This window comes from Hyaena hyaena, unplaced genomic scaffold (assembly GCF_003009895.1).
Source record: "Hyaena hyaena isolate Hyena2069 unplaced genomic scaffold, ASM300989v1 scaffold_150, whole genome shotgun sequence".
Lineage (NCBI taxonomy): Eukaryota > Metazoa > Chordata > Mammalia > Carnivora > Hyaenidae > Hyaena > Hyaena hyaena.
Window position 1 is genome coordinate 855,867 of NW_024080782.1, and position 17,040 is coordinate 872,906.

Genomic DNA, 17,040 nt, shown 5'->3' on the forward strand with positions numbered 1-17,040 from the left:
AATGGATTTTTTAAAATTATTATTTTTATGATTTCAGAGTAGAATTCCTTAGGGCTGTCAAAGCTTTACCTGGAACAAATACCAAACGCAAAGAGGTTTCAGGCTCAATGGCAGTAGTGGAACAGAATTTAGGAAAGTTCCAACACTGTATTTTAATGCCCAAACATCTTATTGTCTTTTTTAGTTGACAAATCTGTGCTCTGCAGTGTAATAGCAGCAGCAGAACAGCTGGGTGGCCGCATCTAGCACAAAGGAAGCAATAGCACATGCTGTTAAGTGTCATTTTGATTGCCTAAAAATGGCAGCCCATGCAGATTGATTCCCTGTTATAAATTAGAATAATTATTTCTCTGGAGTTTTATGTTTTCTTCATGAAACAGTCAAACTCTCTGCACATTAAAAAAGAGGACTTTCAAAAAGGATATCTTCCCTTTCTTTGATGATCAGTTCATTCTGTTCCTCCAACTGCCTGATCTTCTTCTCAAACGATTCCTGCTCAGCTCGGAGTCGTTCCTCTGTCACTTCCTTTTCTTCACTGACTCTGAAAGAAGTACCAAAATGGAAAGAAATGCCTATGAGAATAAGATAAAATATGTGCATATAGCTGACGTTTACCCAAACTAGATTTCTTCCAGAAGCGTGGTGATTTCTTCAGGGATAATCTAAGTTTTGCTTCTTTTTCTTCTTTTTCTTTTAAATTAACCTTTCATAAGGCAATCGTGCATACCTTTGTAATAAAATATGAACAAGATTTTTATATCAAAAATGTTCACAATCATCAGAAGTATCTTAAATATGGAAAGTCCTAAATAGAAAATGGGCTCCCAACTGCAATCCAGGACAGAATAATATTCAATTTTAAAACACAGTTTCATTTCTTATCAAAACAGGTACAATCATTTTATTTTGATTTGGATCTTTTCATATTTTTATTTAAATCCTGTCAATGAAATAAACAAACTATGTATCTCTTAAACATTTCATTAACTACACATATGCAATTTCACTCTTTTCCTTGGAACTGATACCTTGCATTTCCTCAGCAGCATATAAATAACTAGACTGGAATAAAAAGAGGGTATTAACTTTAAAAATGGTTTGCATTGCAATTATTCTTAAAAAGTGTTAAAAAGAAAAAAAATAACACTGACCAAAAAAAATCTGTATCCTTAATGTTTAACTGTAAAGTATTCCAATTCAATCCTATCAGAAGGAGGTGAGGGTTTCTGACAAGAGCATTTTAGGGAGCAGGGGGAATCATTTAAAAATCCCAAATGAAACAACAACATTAAAACTTATCTTAATTTTATTTATTTATTTTTTTAATGTTTTATTTATTTCTGAGAGAGAGACAGCGTGAGGAGGGGAGGGTCAGAGAGAGAGGGAGATACAGAATCTGAAACAGGCCCCAGGCTCTGAGCTAGCTGTCAGCACAGAGACCGACGCGGGGCTTGAACCCACGAACCTTGAGATCATGACCTGAGCTGAAGTTGGACGCTTAACTGACTGAGCTGCCCAGGCATCCCATCTTAATTTTTATAATGTTTGTTTATTTTTGAGAGAGAGACAGAGCAGGAGTAGGGGAAGGGCAGAGAGAGGGAGACTCGGAATCTGAACTGGGCCCCAAGCTCTGAGCTGGCAGCAGAGTCTGATGCGGGGCTCAAGCCCACAAACGGTGACATCATGACCTGAGCAGAAGTCAGTTGCTTAACCGACTGAACCACCCAGGTGCCCCTATTTTTTTTTTAATTTTTAAAAAAATGTTTATTTATTTTTTTAAAATATTTTTTATTTAATTCTAGGAGAGAGAGAGAGAAAGACAGTGTGAGCAGGGGAGGGTCAGAGAGAGAGGGAGATACAGACTCTGAAATAGGCTCCAGGATCTGAGCTGGCAGTTAGCACAGAGCCCGACGCGGGGCACAAACCCACGAACCACGAGATCATGACCCAAGCGAAAGTCGGACGCTTAACCGACTAAGCCACCCAGGCGCCCCAAAATTGTTTATTTATTTTTGAGAGAGCAGAACAGGAGTGGGGGAGGGGGAGAGAAAACCGATCTTAAAATGACAACCCTAATTTTCATGTTACTTTTTGCACAGAGATGTCAGCCCTGAGTTCTGCTGCTGGTGCTTAGTCCTCCAAAGAAGAGTACAACATTTATCCTATAAATCACACAGAAATATGTGTAAGTGAGATCCACTGGGATTCTTTTGAGCTCCTAAATTTACTTCCTTCTAGACCCCTGCTCTACTTGAAATCAAGAATGAAAATTAGAATTTTGAATGTCTGACAGGAAACTATCAACACCCTAGAGGAGAAAGCAGGAAACAACCTCCTTGACCTCCACCGCAGCAACTTCTTACTTGACACATCCCCAAAAGCAAGGGAATCAAGAGCAAAAATAAACTGTTGGGACCTCATCAAGATTAAAAGCTTCTGCACAGCCAAGGAAACAACCCAGAAAATTAATAGGCAACCAACGGAATGGGAAAAGATAGTTGCAAATGACATATCAGATAAAGGGTTAATATCCAGAATCTATAAGGAACTCACCAAACTACACGCCCGAAAAACAAACAACCCAGTGAAGAAATGGGCAGAAGACATGAACAGACACTTCTCCAAAGAGGACATCCAGATGGCCAACAGACACATGAAACGATGCTCAGCATCCCTCCTCATCAGGGAAATACAAATCAAAACCACACTGAGATACCACCTCACGCCAGTCAGAGTGGCTAAAATGAGCAAATCAGAGAACTCTAGATGCTGGCGAGGATGTGGAGAAACGGGCACCCTCCTACACTGTGGGTGGGAATGTAAACTGGTACAGCCCCTCTGGAAAACAGTGTGGAGGTTCCTCAGGAAACTAACAATAGAACTCCCTTATGACCCAGCAATAGCACTGCTAGGAATTTACCCAAGGGATACAGAAATGCTGAGGCATAGGAGCACATGTACCCCAATGTTCATAGCAGCACTCTCCACAATAGCTAAAACATGGAAAGAGCCTAAGTGTCCATCAACAGATGAATGGATCAAGAAGATGTGGTTTATCTATACCATGGAATACTACATGGCAATGAGAAACAATGAAATCTGGCCATGTGTAGCAACATGGATGGACCTTGAGGGTGTTATGCTGAGCGAAATAAGTCAGGCAGAGAAGGACAAATATCATATGTTTGCACGTATAGGAGGATTAGGAGGAACTTGACGGAGGAACAAGCGGGAGAAGAAGGGCGGAAATGGTGGGGGAAAGGGAGAGAGGTAAACCATGAGAGACTCTTGAATGCTGACAAAAACTGAGGACTGATGGATGTGGGGGGGAGGGGGGGATGGGCATGGAGGAGGGCACTTTGGGGATGAACACTGAGTGTTATGTAGAAACTAATTTGACAATAAACTATTTGTAAAAAAATAAATAAATAAATAAATAAATAAAAAATAAAAAATAAAAAGAATTTTGAATGTCTGAGTTGATTGCATCTTATCTTTGAAATAATTTCTGTGAAAGTTCATGGCACACAGTAGTATACAAAAAAAACAGGTTTATTTCTTCTTCCTCATCATGACATTAAAATCATTTCCCCAACTCCTATTTTTCATGCTTAGCATACTATTGGGTCCATGAATGGGATTCTGGCACTTTCTTTCTAAGAGGTTTCTAGTCTCTAAAATTGATTACAACTACAAGGAATCCTGGCAACTACACAAATAAACACATGATGACGATTTATCCTCTGGCCTCAGGTTAACTTGCCTCCATTGTTGCCATCCCTTTCCAGGGTCTTCCCCCTCGCTGTCATTATTGTCAAGCACACTTGTACTAACTTTCACAGTAATTTGCAGCCACCTCTCAGATTTTTCTAGAATTGTCAAACATTTGAATCATTAATTATTTATACCACCCAAATTTTCAATCTGTCAACCAGCTTCTGAAACATTTTTGTCACGGTTCCAAGTTTTCAAGTACACTCCCAAAGTGTAAAGTAGAAAACCATGTATACATGGTGACGCTGGAAAACTGTCCTTATTTTTCTGAGCATCATTATTCTTCCTCATAAAGGAAAAAGCTACACTAGATCAGACATTTTTAAAAAATTCTCTTGAGCTAAAGTTCTATTATTTCCTTCGCTATACTATAAATATCCCAATATTGTGTATATATGTCCTTCATAAATATGGAGACCATTTATAAAGGAATAAGAAAAAGTTCTCAAACATTTGGTCAAGGTACAAGAAATACAATACGATAATCGAGGCAAAAGCTATAGCCATAGGATGAAAGAGAAAGTAGATAAGAGAAATATTAAAAAATATAAAGATGCAAAATTTGGCATAAGGATAGTGCAAAACATAAGAAGTGATGACTCTGTAGGATTATGCATAAAATAAAGATGAGGGGCACCTGGCTGGCTCAGTGGGAAAAGCACGTGACTCTTGATCTCAGGATCATGAGTTTGAGCCCCACACTAGGTGTAGAGATTACTAAAAAAATAAAGAAAGAAACTTGAGGAAAAAAAAAAGATGGAATAAGTGATGCTACATATTGTAAAGATAGAATAAAAACTGTCAAGGTGAGAAAATACATAGCAAAATCTCTCCCTATTTAGAGTATAAAATCTTAAGACTAAAGAGGAAAATTCATAAGTAGATAAGAAAATATTTATTTTCTTTTACTTATTAAAAAATATTCACTCAAGGCCTACCAAAGAAAAAATAATCAAAGTAACTTTAGTCAGTTACAAGGTACCCAAAAGAAACCTAACAATGGCTCCCTATCATTTTAAGACTATTCATAAAACCCATATAAATATAAGGAACAGCCTAAAGATTTGTTTCTTCAGCAAGTAATGTACCAGGGTCATAAAAACAGTTTAAGAAAAAAAAAAAAAGGTAGAATGCCAAGTTTGAGTTAACATTAAACTACACACAGAGATTATCTCTAGAGCCTGCCAGTTCAGAACACATAGGTATTCACCAACATTTACTTACTTCCTTCATAAGATCTGAAGGAGATCCATGAAGACTCTAAGGATCATTAAGGGCAGAAATGTTTACACGTATATCTCATAATGCCAGAGTCTACAATGAGCTTTTTCCAAAACTTAAGGTCCTCTGTGCAGAAAAATCACTCTACCAAATTTAGGAGTATTCTTGAAAAATGTGTTGCTACACTATTTAAACAGGGCTTTTTCATTTTAATCTTTTCTGTTTGCTGCTAAGCTAAGACTACTCCTTAGCAATTATTATGCTCTGAAAGACTATATACTTAAGCTGTGTTAAGCACAAAGGACAACACTTCTTCTCTAGGCCTATCTAAAGATATGTATGGTTTCTTTGTGGCCTATTAGCCTAGTTAATATGAGCACATATATTAATACAACCTGTAAATGCATAAGACTTAACAATAAAACAGCCTCCAGATTTGATACCTACTCTGAAATCTGTCTTCTTATTTAATTTATGTTCAATAGTATTTCCCTTGAGGTATACATACAAGAAAATATCTGGTATCATGATCTACATTTTTCATCAAAGCATTCACAGATCACAAGGTAACATAAAAAGACCTAATCCTCTATCTCATGTGGAGTATAGCAATAAGTTAATTAAGAAAATGTGAATCTAAACATAGGGAAGGGAAATATTTCACTATAGGATTAAAAAGTTACAACTGGACCAGAAAATAGTCTCAGTGTTGTTTGTTAATTATTTACAAGGAGGACAATAGACTGTTCATGAAGAAATCATCATTTTTGGCATATATTTAATGCCTCAGAGTATTCCTCAAAAACCTCCACTAAATAGGTGCAGCTGGGTGGCTCAGTTGGTTGAGCATTCGACTTCAGCTCAGGCTATGATCTCACTGTTCCTGAGTTCCAGCCCGCGATGGGCTCTGTGCTGATAGCTCAGAGCCTGGGGCCTGTTTGAGATTCTATGTGTCCCTCTCTCCTTCTGCTCCTCCCCTGCTCACACTCTGTCTCTCTCTCTCAAAACAAAACATTAACAGTTTTCTTTTAAAAATTTCTACAAAATATACTCTTATCTATCAAGAGAAAAGAACGTATATCCTTAGATAATGAAGGATCTTCATTATCCTTCATATTCTTCATGGCTGAGCTGAAAATTGTGCCAAACTTACTTAATTTCTTTGAAGTCTTGCATTTTAGCTTAAACATCATTGTATATTTTGTATTTTCCCATATAAAACAATCTTTTCTGCTTTAATATAAAAAATTTTCCCACACTCATCTACTCTTCATTTTCTAAAAGTTAATGTTTTAGTAAAACGTTTATTTTATGGTTTTGCATAACCCTGGTATTCTTCCAGATACTCCAGGTATGTGTACTTTTACACTAATGTGAAAGACAAGGTCAAGGCAGCAAAGCTTCTGTTTGAAAGAGAATTACAGATCATCAAATTGTCAAACAGATAAATCTTTGCCCTGTTTAATGTTTTGCGTTTGGAAGCTAGGGATGCTGGTTCTATTTTATAAATGCTGAATATCAACTTGGAAAGCTTTAGAGAAGGAAAGAACAGATTTCATAGGACATCTGGCAAACAGAAAGAAGCATACTGTTTTCAAAAGGAAGTAAACACATAGTGGGAAAAAAGCTATCCTCATTAAAAAATATTTCACTGCAATTACCTTAATGCCTTCTTTACAAATTTTAAAACTTGACTGTTATTTTATTTTTTTATTTATTAAAGAAAATTTTTAATGTTTCCTTATATTTGAGAGAGAGGGGAGGATGGAGAAGGGCTGAGAGAGAGGAGGATAGAAGAGCTGAAGCAGGCTCTGCACTGTCAGTGAAGAGCTCGATGCAGGGTTCAAACTCATGAACCATGAGATCACTGCCTGAGTGGAAAGTGGACGCTTAACCAACTGATATGCCCAGGCACGTTGGCTGTTATTTTAAATGTACTGTCTGAAGGAACACAGTTGCTTTAAGAAATCAGAGACATACCAAACTATGTAAAAAGGGCTCCAAGAACTACAGAGTAATATCAAATGAACACAGATGCAAAAATCCTAAACAAAATACTAGCAAACTGAATCTAGAAGCATAACAAAAGGATTACACATCATAACCAATGGGATTTATCCCAGTAATTAAAGGTTGGTTCAACCCTCAAATATCAATTAATATAATACACTACATCAATAAAGAGCAAAAACCACATGATTATCTAAGTAGATGTGGAAAAGTGCTTCAAAAAATCCAACAATGATTCATGATTAAAAAAATAATAATAATTCAAAAAATAGGAAGACAAAGGAACTTCCTCAACCTAAAAATAGACTCTTTATGAAAAACTCACATCTAATATACCATATCTAATGGAAAAGGCAGAACACTTTCCCTCTATGATCACAAATAAGACAAGGATATCTGCTTTTGACACTTCAGTTCATGTTGTACTAGAGATTAGAGCTAGGACAATTAATTAGGAAAAAAGAAATAAAAAGCATCTAGACTCTAAAAGTAGTAAAACCATGTCTATTGCACATGACATGCTTTTGTATATAGAAAATCTAAGAAGTCAACTAAAAAACTACAAAAATTAATGAAGGAGCTCAGCAGGGGTTACAGGATACAAGATCAATGTACAGAAATCAAATGTATGTTTAAATACTAGCAGTAAGTAACCCCCAAAAGAAATCAAGGAAACAATTTCATCTACACTTGTATCAAGAAAAATAAAGTACAAAGGAATAAATTCAACAGAATTTTATACGACACTTGTTCACTGAAAACTAAAAAACATTGTTAAAATAAATTAAAGACCTAAATAAATGGAAAGGCATTCCATGCTCATGACTGTACATCAATATTGTTAGGATTGACCTTCAGATTCAACTCAATGTTTTTCAAAATCTCAGGTGGCTTAGCTGAAAAAAACTGACAAGCTGATCCAACTCTAGAAGTCATCTGGAAATAAAAGGGACCCAGAATATCTAAAATACTCCTGAAAAAAGGAGAAAAACATGGATGACTCACACTTTCCAATTTTAAAACTTACTATGAAACTACAATACTCATGGCAGTGTACTATTTGCATGAAGATAGGCACAGAGAACAATGGGGAACAGAAATAAATATTCACATTTATGGTACATTGATTTTTCAACCATGGTACCAAGAACAAGAAAATCAAGAACAAAGAATAGTCTTTTCAACAAATAGCACTGGTACAACTTCCTATCCACATGCAAAAGAATAAAATTGTGCCCCTACCTCATGCCACATAAAAAAATTAACACTAACTGAATCAAAGACTAAAACATAAGAGCTTAAACTATAAACTCCTGGAAGAAAAAAAAAAAGTATGCATCTTTGTGATCTTGGATTTGGTAATGGCTTCTTAGATATGTAGGACATCAAAAAACATAATCTACAAAAGAAAAATAGACTTCATCAAAATTAAACACTTTTGTGTTCCAAATGACCCCATCAAAAAAGTGAAAAACAATACCTAGAAAGGATAAAATTTTTCTAAGTAATATACGATAAGGGGCTTGAATACAATATATAAAAAACTCCAAAAACACAACACTTAAAAAGACATCCCTATTTAAAGCATCTTCAAAGATGATACACAAATAGCCAAAAAGGCATGAAAACTTGTTCAACATCATTAGCCATTAGGCAAATGCAAATCAGAACAATTAGAAATCACTTCCATGACAAAAGGTATAATTGAAAAGATAGATAATAACAAATGTTGACAAAGCTGTGGGGAAACCGGAACTCTCACAGATTGCAGGCAGGGATGTAAAATGATGCAGCCACTTTGGAAAATAGTCTGGTAGTTCTTTAAAAAGTTAAACGTAGAGTTACCATATGACCCGACAATTCTGCTCCTAATACACCCAAGAGAAATGAAAATATACGTTCACATAAAACTTTTATACAAATGTTTATAGCTATATTATTCATAAGAGTCAAAAAGTGGAAACAACTCAAATGTCTATCAACTGATAAATGGGTCAGCTAAATGATAAAAATGCATGTTGTTTTTAAAACCCTAAGAATTAAACATATTTTCCAAGGAACAAAGCATAAAATATAGTATAATATATAATGCTTAAAGTGGTGGGATATCTGATCATTTAGATTCAAGTTTAAATGTGCACCCCAGAAAAGTTAGCATTCTGATAGTCATTGGTTACTTCTTTTTCTTAATGCTTATTCATTTATTTTGAGAGAGCATTCATGCACGCACGCACACACACACACACACACACACACACACACACACACACGAGCTAGGAAGGGGCAGAGAGAGAGAGAAAATCCCAAGCAGGCCCTGCACTGTCAGCGCAGAGCCCAACTGGGGGCCTATCTTATTAACCATGAAACCATGACCTGAGCCAAAATCAAAAGACCATCAACTTAACCAACAGCTACCCAGGCCCCCCACTCACTAGTCACTTCTTTTTAGTCCAAGTATATACTCATTCCATGAAGTAGCTATAATCTTAATACTAAAATCTGGCAAGGACATAGAAAACAAAAATTATGGTCCAATCTACCTAATAAATATAGCTGAAAACAAAATTAAAAAAAACAATTATTAGCAACTCAAATCCAAACCCAGAGATACAGAATGATAATATACCCAAGTAGAGTTTACTGCAGGAAAGCAAGACTTATGTAAGAGTTAAAAACTGATGTAATTCACCATGTTAAGGAAATAAAGGAAAAGTCTTATATATTTATTTATAAATGCAGAAAAGGCATTTGTCAAAATTCAACCTGTTCATGATAAAAACCTCTACAATCTAGGGACGGAAGGAACTTCTTCAGTCTAATAAAGAGCATCTATAAAAACCTATAGTTATTATAGCTATAAGGATGAAAAAAGAACATTGTCCCTAACCTTGTACTTAAAACATAAGACAAGAATGACAGCTATTAATGCTTCTATTCAATATTGACTGGAGTTCTTAGCCAGTCCAGTAAGGTAAGAAAAAAAAGTAAAATTCAAAGAAAGAAAGAAGTAAATTTTTATGTGCAGATAATATGATTGTATATGTAGAAAATATCAAGGAATCTACAGAAAACATATTAGAACAAGTAATTTTAGGAAAATCACAATGTTATTGTGGTAGCTAGCCTGTAAAATGGGTCCCAGTGATACCCTGTACTCCTGGTCCTTACTTTAATCCCTTCCCTTGGTATGGACCTAGTGACTCTCAAAGTTGATGTCCCTTCTGAGATTAGTTTACCCAAAACAGTTACTTCTGTCTTGATTACTCTTGCTCCCTCTGGTGGGAGCCAGTTGCCTAGTCATAAGCTACCACATGCAGAGGCCTTTGAAACAAGGAATGGAGGGAAGCCTCCAGCCAATAGCCAGTAAGCAAATGAAGAAAGTAGTCTCAGAAAGATAATTACTGGAAATTGAAGAAGGGGGAAGCATTGCATGTGGCGGCAGAAAGTTTACCAACATTTTTAGTAATGTGGAAAGTAGAAAATGGGCCTAATGAACTGGGTCACTAGTAAATCTAAGGAGATTTCCAAGTGTTGAAGGTACTGCCTAGTTTCTTCCGGGTGCTTACAGTGAATTGGGAGAAGAAAAGATAAATTCAAGGCAAGGCAAGGCAAGGCAAAATTAAACCAAAATGAATCAGGATTTCTCAGCCTTTCCAAATAGCAAACATGCTAAAAGTAAAGAACATATTCAAAATTAATAGAAACCAGGACACTCCCAGGAAAAACAAGCTGTAGAGATAAAGCCAACGGTGTAACTTATTAAGACCTTAGAAAGATCAAAACTGATGCCACAAAAGAGTCATACAAAAGGCACTGTGAAAAGATTGAGATTGGGCCTCATCAATCCTCTCAAACAATAGGGTTTCTAGATTAAAAAAAAAAAAAAGGCCTCTAGTATTTTAAATGGTTAAAATTTTGTGATAATCTTAGGCAGCCATAGATAATACAGATTTTAAAATATTAATCAATTATTTTAAATTCCTCCTCAGATCATTCCAACTGCATCTGCTTCTGTTGCTTTGTCTCTTGTACACATTTTCCCTGGTCTTTTCAAATGCTCATAATTTGCTATTTGAATATCGTGGGGAGGATAGTAAAGACTGAGGCAAATAATTTTTATACTTGGTAATGGGCAGACTTTTCCTTTGGTTAGGTTTTTAGTGCAGGAATTGTTTATCTAATCAGAAGTTAGGCAGTTTTGATGTTTACTGTTGCAGTGGTTACCCTTCGTGCACCAGAGGCTTCAAATTCCTCCAGGTATAACTTCTTTTCATGTGGACCAGACGTTTTTCTCATTGTCTGCTGTACCCTCAGCTCTGGTTTTTTGTGTTTTATGAGTTTCTTTCTCATCACTATTCAACTGTTACTTTTCCTAGATACCGGTTAGCCTTTTGGTAGGGATCTGGGTTGGGGTAGTGGTCTCTGTTATTCTAATTAGACCTGTGCTAATCAGAATCTGTTAGCCTGGGTTTTAAAGTGTTCCTCTCTCTCCTCTATACTGTAGTTCTGGAACTGCAGTTCTGGGTTGTAACCCTGCACTCCTTGAGGTTATTTTCTGCCCTCTCTCTCCCCCTACTGCCAGCTTCAGTGGTTTCTACCAGTCCCCTGAGGGCTACAGTTTAAGGTACCCCTTCCTTTCTGACCTTTCGGTTTTTGTTACAAAGGAGAGATACAGAAGAAGAGTCCTGGACATATTTGTATCCTTTCCATAGCAACTGTTGTTTCCCTCTTCCAGGCCAACACCAAGAGAAATGCTTTATCAGGGCTTTCATCAAGTTGGGCTTATGAAGAAAAATTGTGCAAGAGAGTTCAAGCTCCATCTCTATTTGCTACTCCAGAGGACTGACTCCCCACTCTCTCCTGCCCACATTTGGTCTCCATCAATTTGTTACCTACTGCAGCTGAAATGTCTTTACCCATTTCCAGCTGTGTCTGCACCAGGTAAACTAGCACTCGCACTTCATCTTTCCCCGTAGGCACATGTCTCTCCTGAGATTTCAGGTTATGGCTGCTTTGCAAATTGAGCTCACTGTTTCAAGAAATGGCCTGAGCTTGTGGTTTGTTTCACATTTGTTTCACCTTTCTTGCTTTCTTTCCTTGCCTTTTCTTTTTTTCCTTTTATAATTATAAGGTTGGGAGCAACATCCTCTACAGTCACTTAGACCTACCTACATAATTATTTATACATACTTATATATTTATATCACTTTTGCTTTTATTAAAATAATTCAACAGGAGGCAATTAGACTGAGGTGGTTTTAATGCCTTACAAGCCTAAGTAAGCAAACCAAAACTTACACCTATAATGCCTCAGGGTTAAGAAATCAAAACCTAAGAACAATCCATCGTGAACAGCCACCTAGCCATTCCCAAATAAGGAAATGGCTAATGCTACAGCCTTGTAAACACTTTCCTTCCTCCTGTTCTCTAGTCTATCCCCTAGCCAAACTGAGTCTTAAAAAATGTAGTATGCCTCAAGTTTATTTTTTAACGCTCTTATTTTCCTAAAATGCCCTCCCAATTTTCAAAGATGGAAAAATTTTAATAACAAATGAAAACAGTATTATATTATAACCTACAGAACTATAGTATTTATTAATGTTAAAAGATAAGCTGATGCATATAAAACATTATGCCATGCAGAAGAGGAAAAAATGCTATAGAAAAATCAACCTCGTTTAGGAAGTAGTATCTGGCCAGAACCATAAAAAACACTGTCGAGTGCATGCTAGTCACTTAAAAAATATTCCTTGAATTGTAGAGTTCAGAATAGACAATGTGAAAATGAATTTTGGCATACTAACTGTTCTACAGGGTCACGATACACTGAAGTTCACAGCCTGCCTTTCTACCCTAAAGCAAGTGAAAAATTCCTATCTCTTCTTGAAATTTATTATATAATCCAATATAAATACTATTTATGCAAGTAATTCATAAAGGCTTCAAACTGGAAAGCAAAAAAGTTACTGAAAAATTAAAGTCTAATTTTCTTATTGCACTGCAATGTACATTTAATTACGACCAAAAAATTATGATTAGTTTAAAAAATAAAACACCAGAATAAATATAAAATAATAATGATCTACTCATTTTACAATGGGAAACTAATGGTGCCACACTTTCTATTTTTCTTCTAAGAAATGGCAAGTAGAAATAGCAAACTGTCCTCTGGGAAAAATCAAAGTATCTGAGCCTAAAAAAGAACCCTGTCCTCAAATGAGTTAGTGCACAAGTATGCACTGGGGAGCCATGCATTATTTGACACTGTAGGCATAGGACATGAAATAGTAGGGGGTTTTTTAGGCTTCTTAGAACATGGCTCATATACATCAAAAACTGCAATTGTAGCCAAGATTATTTTTAAACTTTTTTTTCCCTTTAAAGACTAAGCTCTAGTATAGTTTCTGCATTAGTCTACAGTACCCCTCCCCATCTTAAAGAGTCTCAATAAAGAAACACAAATCCATATATAAAGAACTGTCACCATCTTTCAGCAGAAACGACAATATTTTGCAAAGCCATTCATTATTCAAGTCCCCATAAATGACACTCCTTTTCCCATCTATGCAAACAATTCATTAATTCCACTGTAAAAGACTTTCTGAGGTCACTTAATTCAGCAATCTTGAACCAAAAAAATTCTCTTATCCTAATATCTTCTAGAAAGATCAATCAATATTCCACTTATCCTTCTGCAAATGTAAATCAATGCTGGACACCTCAGGGAAACCCCTTCATTTACTTGAAACCCATATATCAAGTCATGTCTTACACTCTCCTCTACAAGCTAAATAATTCATAACACCCCTAATTTATCTCTGTGGTATCTATTTTCGATTAACTTGTAAATTTTGATTTGTATTTGTATTCTATTCTTTTATCAGTGGACTTAACATAGGTGAAAAAGTTCTCTGTGCATACACAGATTATTAAGGACGCATCTAAAGATTATTAAAAACTCACACCAGTTTTTTTTTTTTAATTTATTTGTTTTCTTGCCAAATAGCACAGTATTGCTTGCTCATGTTTGGGTTAAATTTAACTATTAACCATGCATTTTTCTTTATGTACTGGGCCCAACCAGTAAGTCTGTCTCTAAAATGAATTTATAATTTATTTTTATCCTTAGGCATATAATAACCTGTACTTGTCACTACTGTCTTTTATCCTGTTTGAATGAATCCATTTTCCAACCTATTATGCCAACTCTGAATTTTATTTATATCTTCTATTAACATTTATTCTTGTTTAAAAATATCAATAAATCTTATAGGCATCTTTTTGATTCTTTTATACAATAAAGATATTGTCTATAAAGGACCTCACAGCAAGATTTTTAATGGATCCCTCCAAGATAGAGATAAGCAAGTCCTGGAATTTAAACACATAGGGTTTTTCCACTAACATTTTTAAAGCCAAGGCCATGTTTTTATTTTTAAAAAAGCCTAATCTTTTTAAAGGGTGCTTTTCACCTCAAAGGCACCATTTAAAAGAAGCTACGGTTATCGCCTTACCTTTATATTGCATGTGACCCTGTAACTGAAAAACTTGATATTTGTTTTATATATTGTGCTGAGAGCTATTGAATGTGATTTTGAAAATATGCTTGTTAAGGATCAGTTTGAGGTGCTAAGCACTCTCAGCAACTTCTCCCCTAATATAATGTTAATAGATCTGCATAATATCTGAAATTCCTTAAATATGCTATACTGGGGAGCCTGGGTGGCTCAGTTGGTTAAGCGTCAGACTTCAGCTCAGGTCATGATCTCAGGGTTCGTGGGTTCAAGCCCCGCATCGGGCTCTGTGCTGACAGCTCAGAGCCTGGAGACTGCTTCAGATGCTGTGTCTCCCTCTCTCTTTGCCTTTCCCCTGCTCGTTCTCTGTGTCTCTCAAAATAAAATAGGCATTTAAAAAAAATATTTTTTAAATGCTATCCTGAAATAGATCATAGGAGTATATAAGGTTTTCCAAATCTTATGACACTTTCTGCATTTGGTTTGACCTTTATCACAACTGAAGCAATCTTCATTTTTTATACCTAATTGTTACTGGAAAGTCTTGAATGAAAACAACTTTTAAAACTTCAGCCTCCTAATAATCCCCTGTTAATACTCTTTAAATCATTTTCTATTTATTCAAAAGTCTCTTAGTTAAAAAAGCCAAGCACCAGACAAGGTACACAGAACACAAAAGAAACAGATGTCTTTATATGACATGATTTAGAAAGCAAAGAATACAAATTTAAAACTGTGTTTATTTATGAACAAGGAAATATATCTAACTATCCTTTACTGAAAGAGAAAACTTTTTTTCTCTTCTAAAACGAAAGTTTAGCTTTCATTTCCCCTTTTTCTTCTTCATTTTCAGCTTTGCTTCTTCTTCCTAAACAATTAATTGATGTGGGGCAGAGTGAGAATCAGACTGAGATCAGAAGGACATGTGACAAGGTTTGCTCCGTAGGATCTCAGTGGCCAAGTAGATTGAGAAGGGTGTCACCACATGCAGGGAGCCCAGCAGGGGTATTACAGCCTCAGTGAAATAAGAGCATTCATGTGGAAGAGTTGCCAGGCACGGGTATACGCATTTGAGGTGGGTATTCTTGTAAGGGGGTAAGAATGACCCAGCATGGAGATTCAAAGCCCAAGTGTGGTGAGGAAGGGTCTATGCAGGAGTTGAGAGTAGGGGCTAATATAGACTAGCCCACAAAGAGTGAAGAGAACACACAAAAATGGTTAACTTCTAGCATATTATCAGGGTCCAAAGAAGATGAGGAAGACATACACTTGTAGTATCAGAGCTCAGGCAGAATGAGAAGGGGCAAGCTGGTAGAATGTCAGAGCCTGAGCGTGGGTGAGGAGGGTATCTACACAGGGAGATGACCAACATGGAGGTCCAAGCCAGAGAAGGGTTAAAAGAACATAACTGCAAGGGGTAGCCTGGTGTGGCTGTCAAAGTCTAAGCAGATGAAACAGGATATTCAAGTAGTGGGGACAGCCCAACATAAAGAGTCCAAACCAGAATGGAATGAGGAGGGCATGAAGGCTAAAATATAAGCAGGGAGAAGAGGGCAACCATGGGAGGAGGACTGGTGAACTACAATGAGGAGTAAGAGCTCAAGCAGGATAAAGAAGGCTTCTGTGCAGAAGTAGCAGCAGAGAGGGAGGATTAGTTGCACAGAGGTAATTAAATAAAAAAATTAAACATATTAAAGATAATATGAAACCAGATTTCCCAATGTCAGCTAAGAGAGTTATAATTATAACATTTTTTCAAGCACTCACATTTACAAATATCAACCATACCTTGGGCCATGAAATATATATTTTTTTTAATTTAAAATTCTGTCCAGAATAGAATCAAACTAGAAATCAATAACAGAAAGACAAGAGGAAAATCTCCAAACACTTGGAAATTATAAAATACTGCTCTAAATAAGCCACGGGTCAAAAAAATCTCAAATGTAATTTTTAAAATATATACATACCAAATGCAAATGAAAACAAAACAAAATATATGCAGAATGTGTATTCTGTAGTGAGAGGGAAGATTAGAGCACTACGTGCTGACAGTAAAAAAGGAAAGGTCTTTCCTTTTTATAAGAAAAAAAAACAAAAAACAAAATAAATCCAAAGCAACAAGAAAGAAGGAAATAAGAGCAAAATTCAATAAAATTAAAAACAGGAAAAACAGATAAAATCAATGAAACAAAATGCTGGTTTTCTGGACGAAAATCAGTAAAATGGATACAGCTGGCCTGACTGCCTAAAAGAGAGGGTGCAAATCAGCAACATCACAAGTGAGGCACTGTAGACCCTGCAGTTTTTTGTTTTTTTTTTATTTCTAGGAGAGAGAGAGAAAGACAGCGTGAGCAGGGGAGGGTCAGAGAGAGAGGGAGATACAGACTCTGAAACAGTCTCCAGGATCTGAGCTGGCAGTCAGCACAGAGCCTGACGTGGGGCTCGAACCCACGAACTGCGAGATCATGACCTAAGCGAAAGTCGGACGCTTAACCGACTAAGCCACCCAGGCGCCCCT

At 36.2% G+C, this 17,040-nt stretch overlaps 1 protein-coding gene across 6 annotated transcripts in view; it reads right to left on the reverse strand.

The window, feature by feature from the left end:
* Positions 1-17,040, reverse strand: part of KIAA1328 (KIAA1328 ortholog) — a 332,193-nt gene that overhangs the window by 283,648 nt on the left and 31,505 nt on the right. For all 6 annotated transcript variants that reach the window (XM_039238958.1, XM_039238959.1, XM_039238962.1 and 3 more), the window contains one exon: positions 426-541. In XM_039238958.1, coding sequence (XP_039094889.1) covers positions 426-541 — 116 coding nt within the window. The remainder of the gene's footprint in view (positions 1-425; positions 542-17,040) is intronic.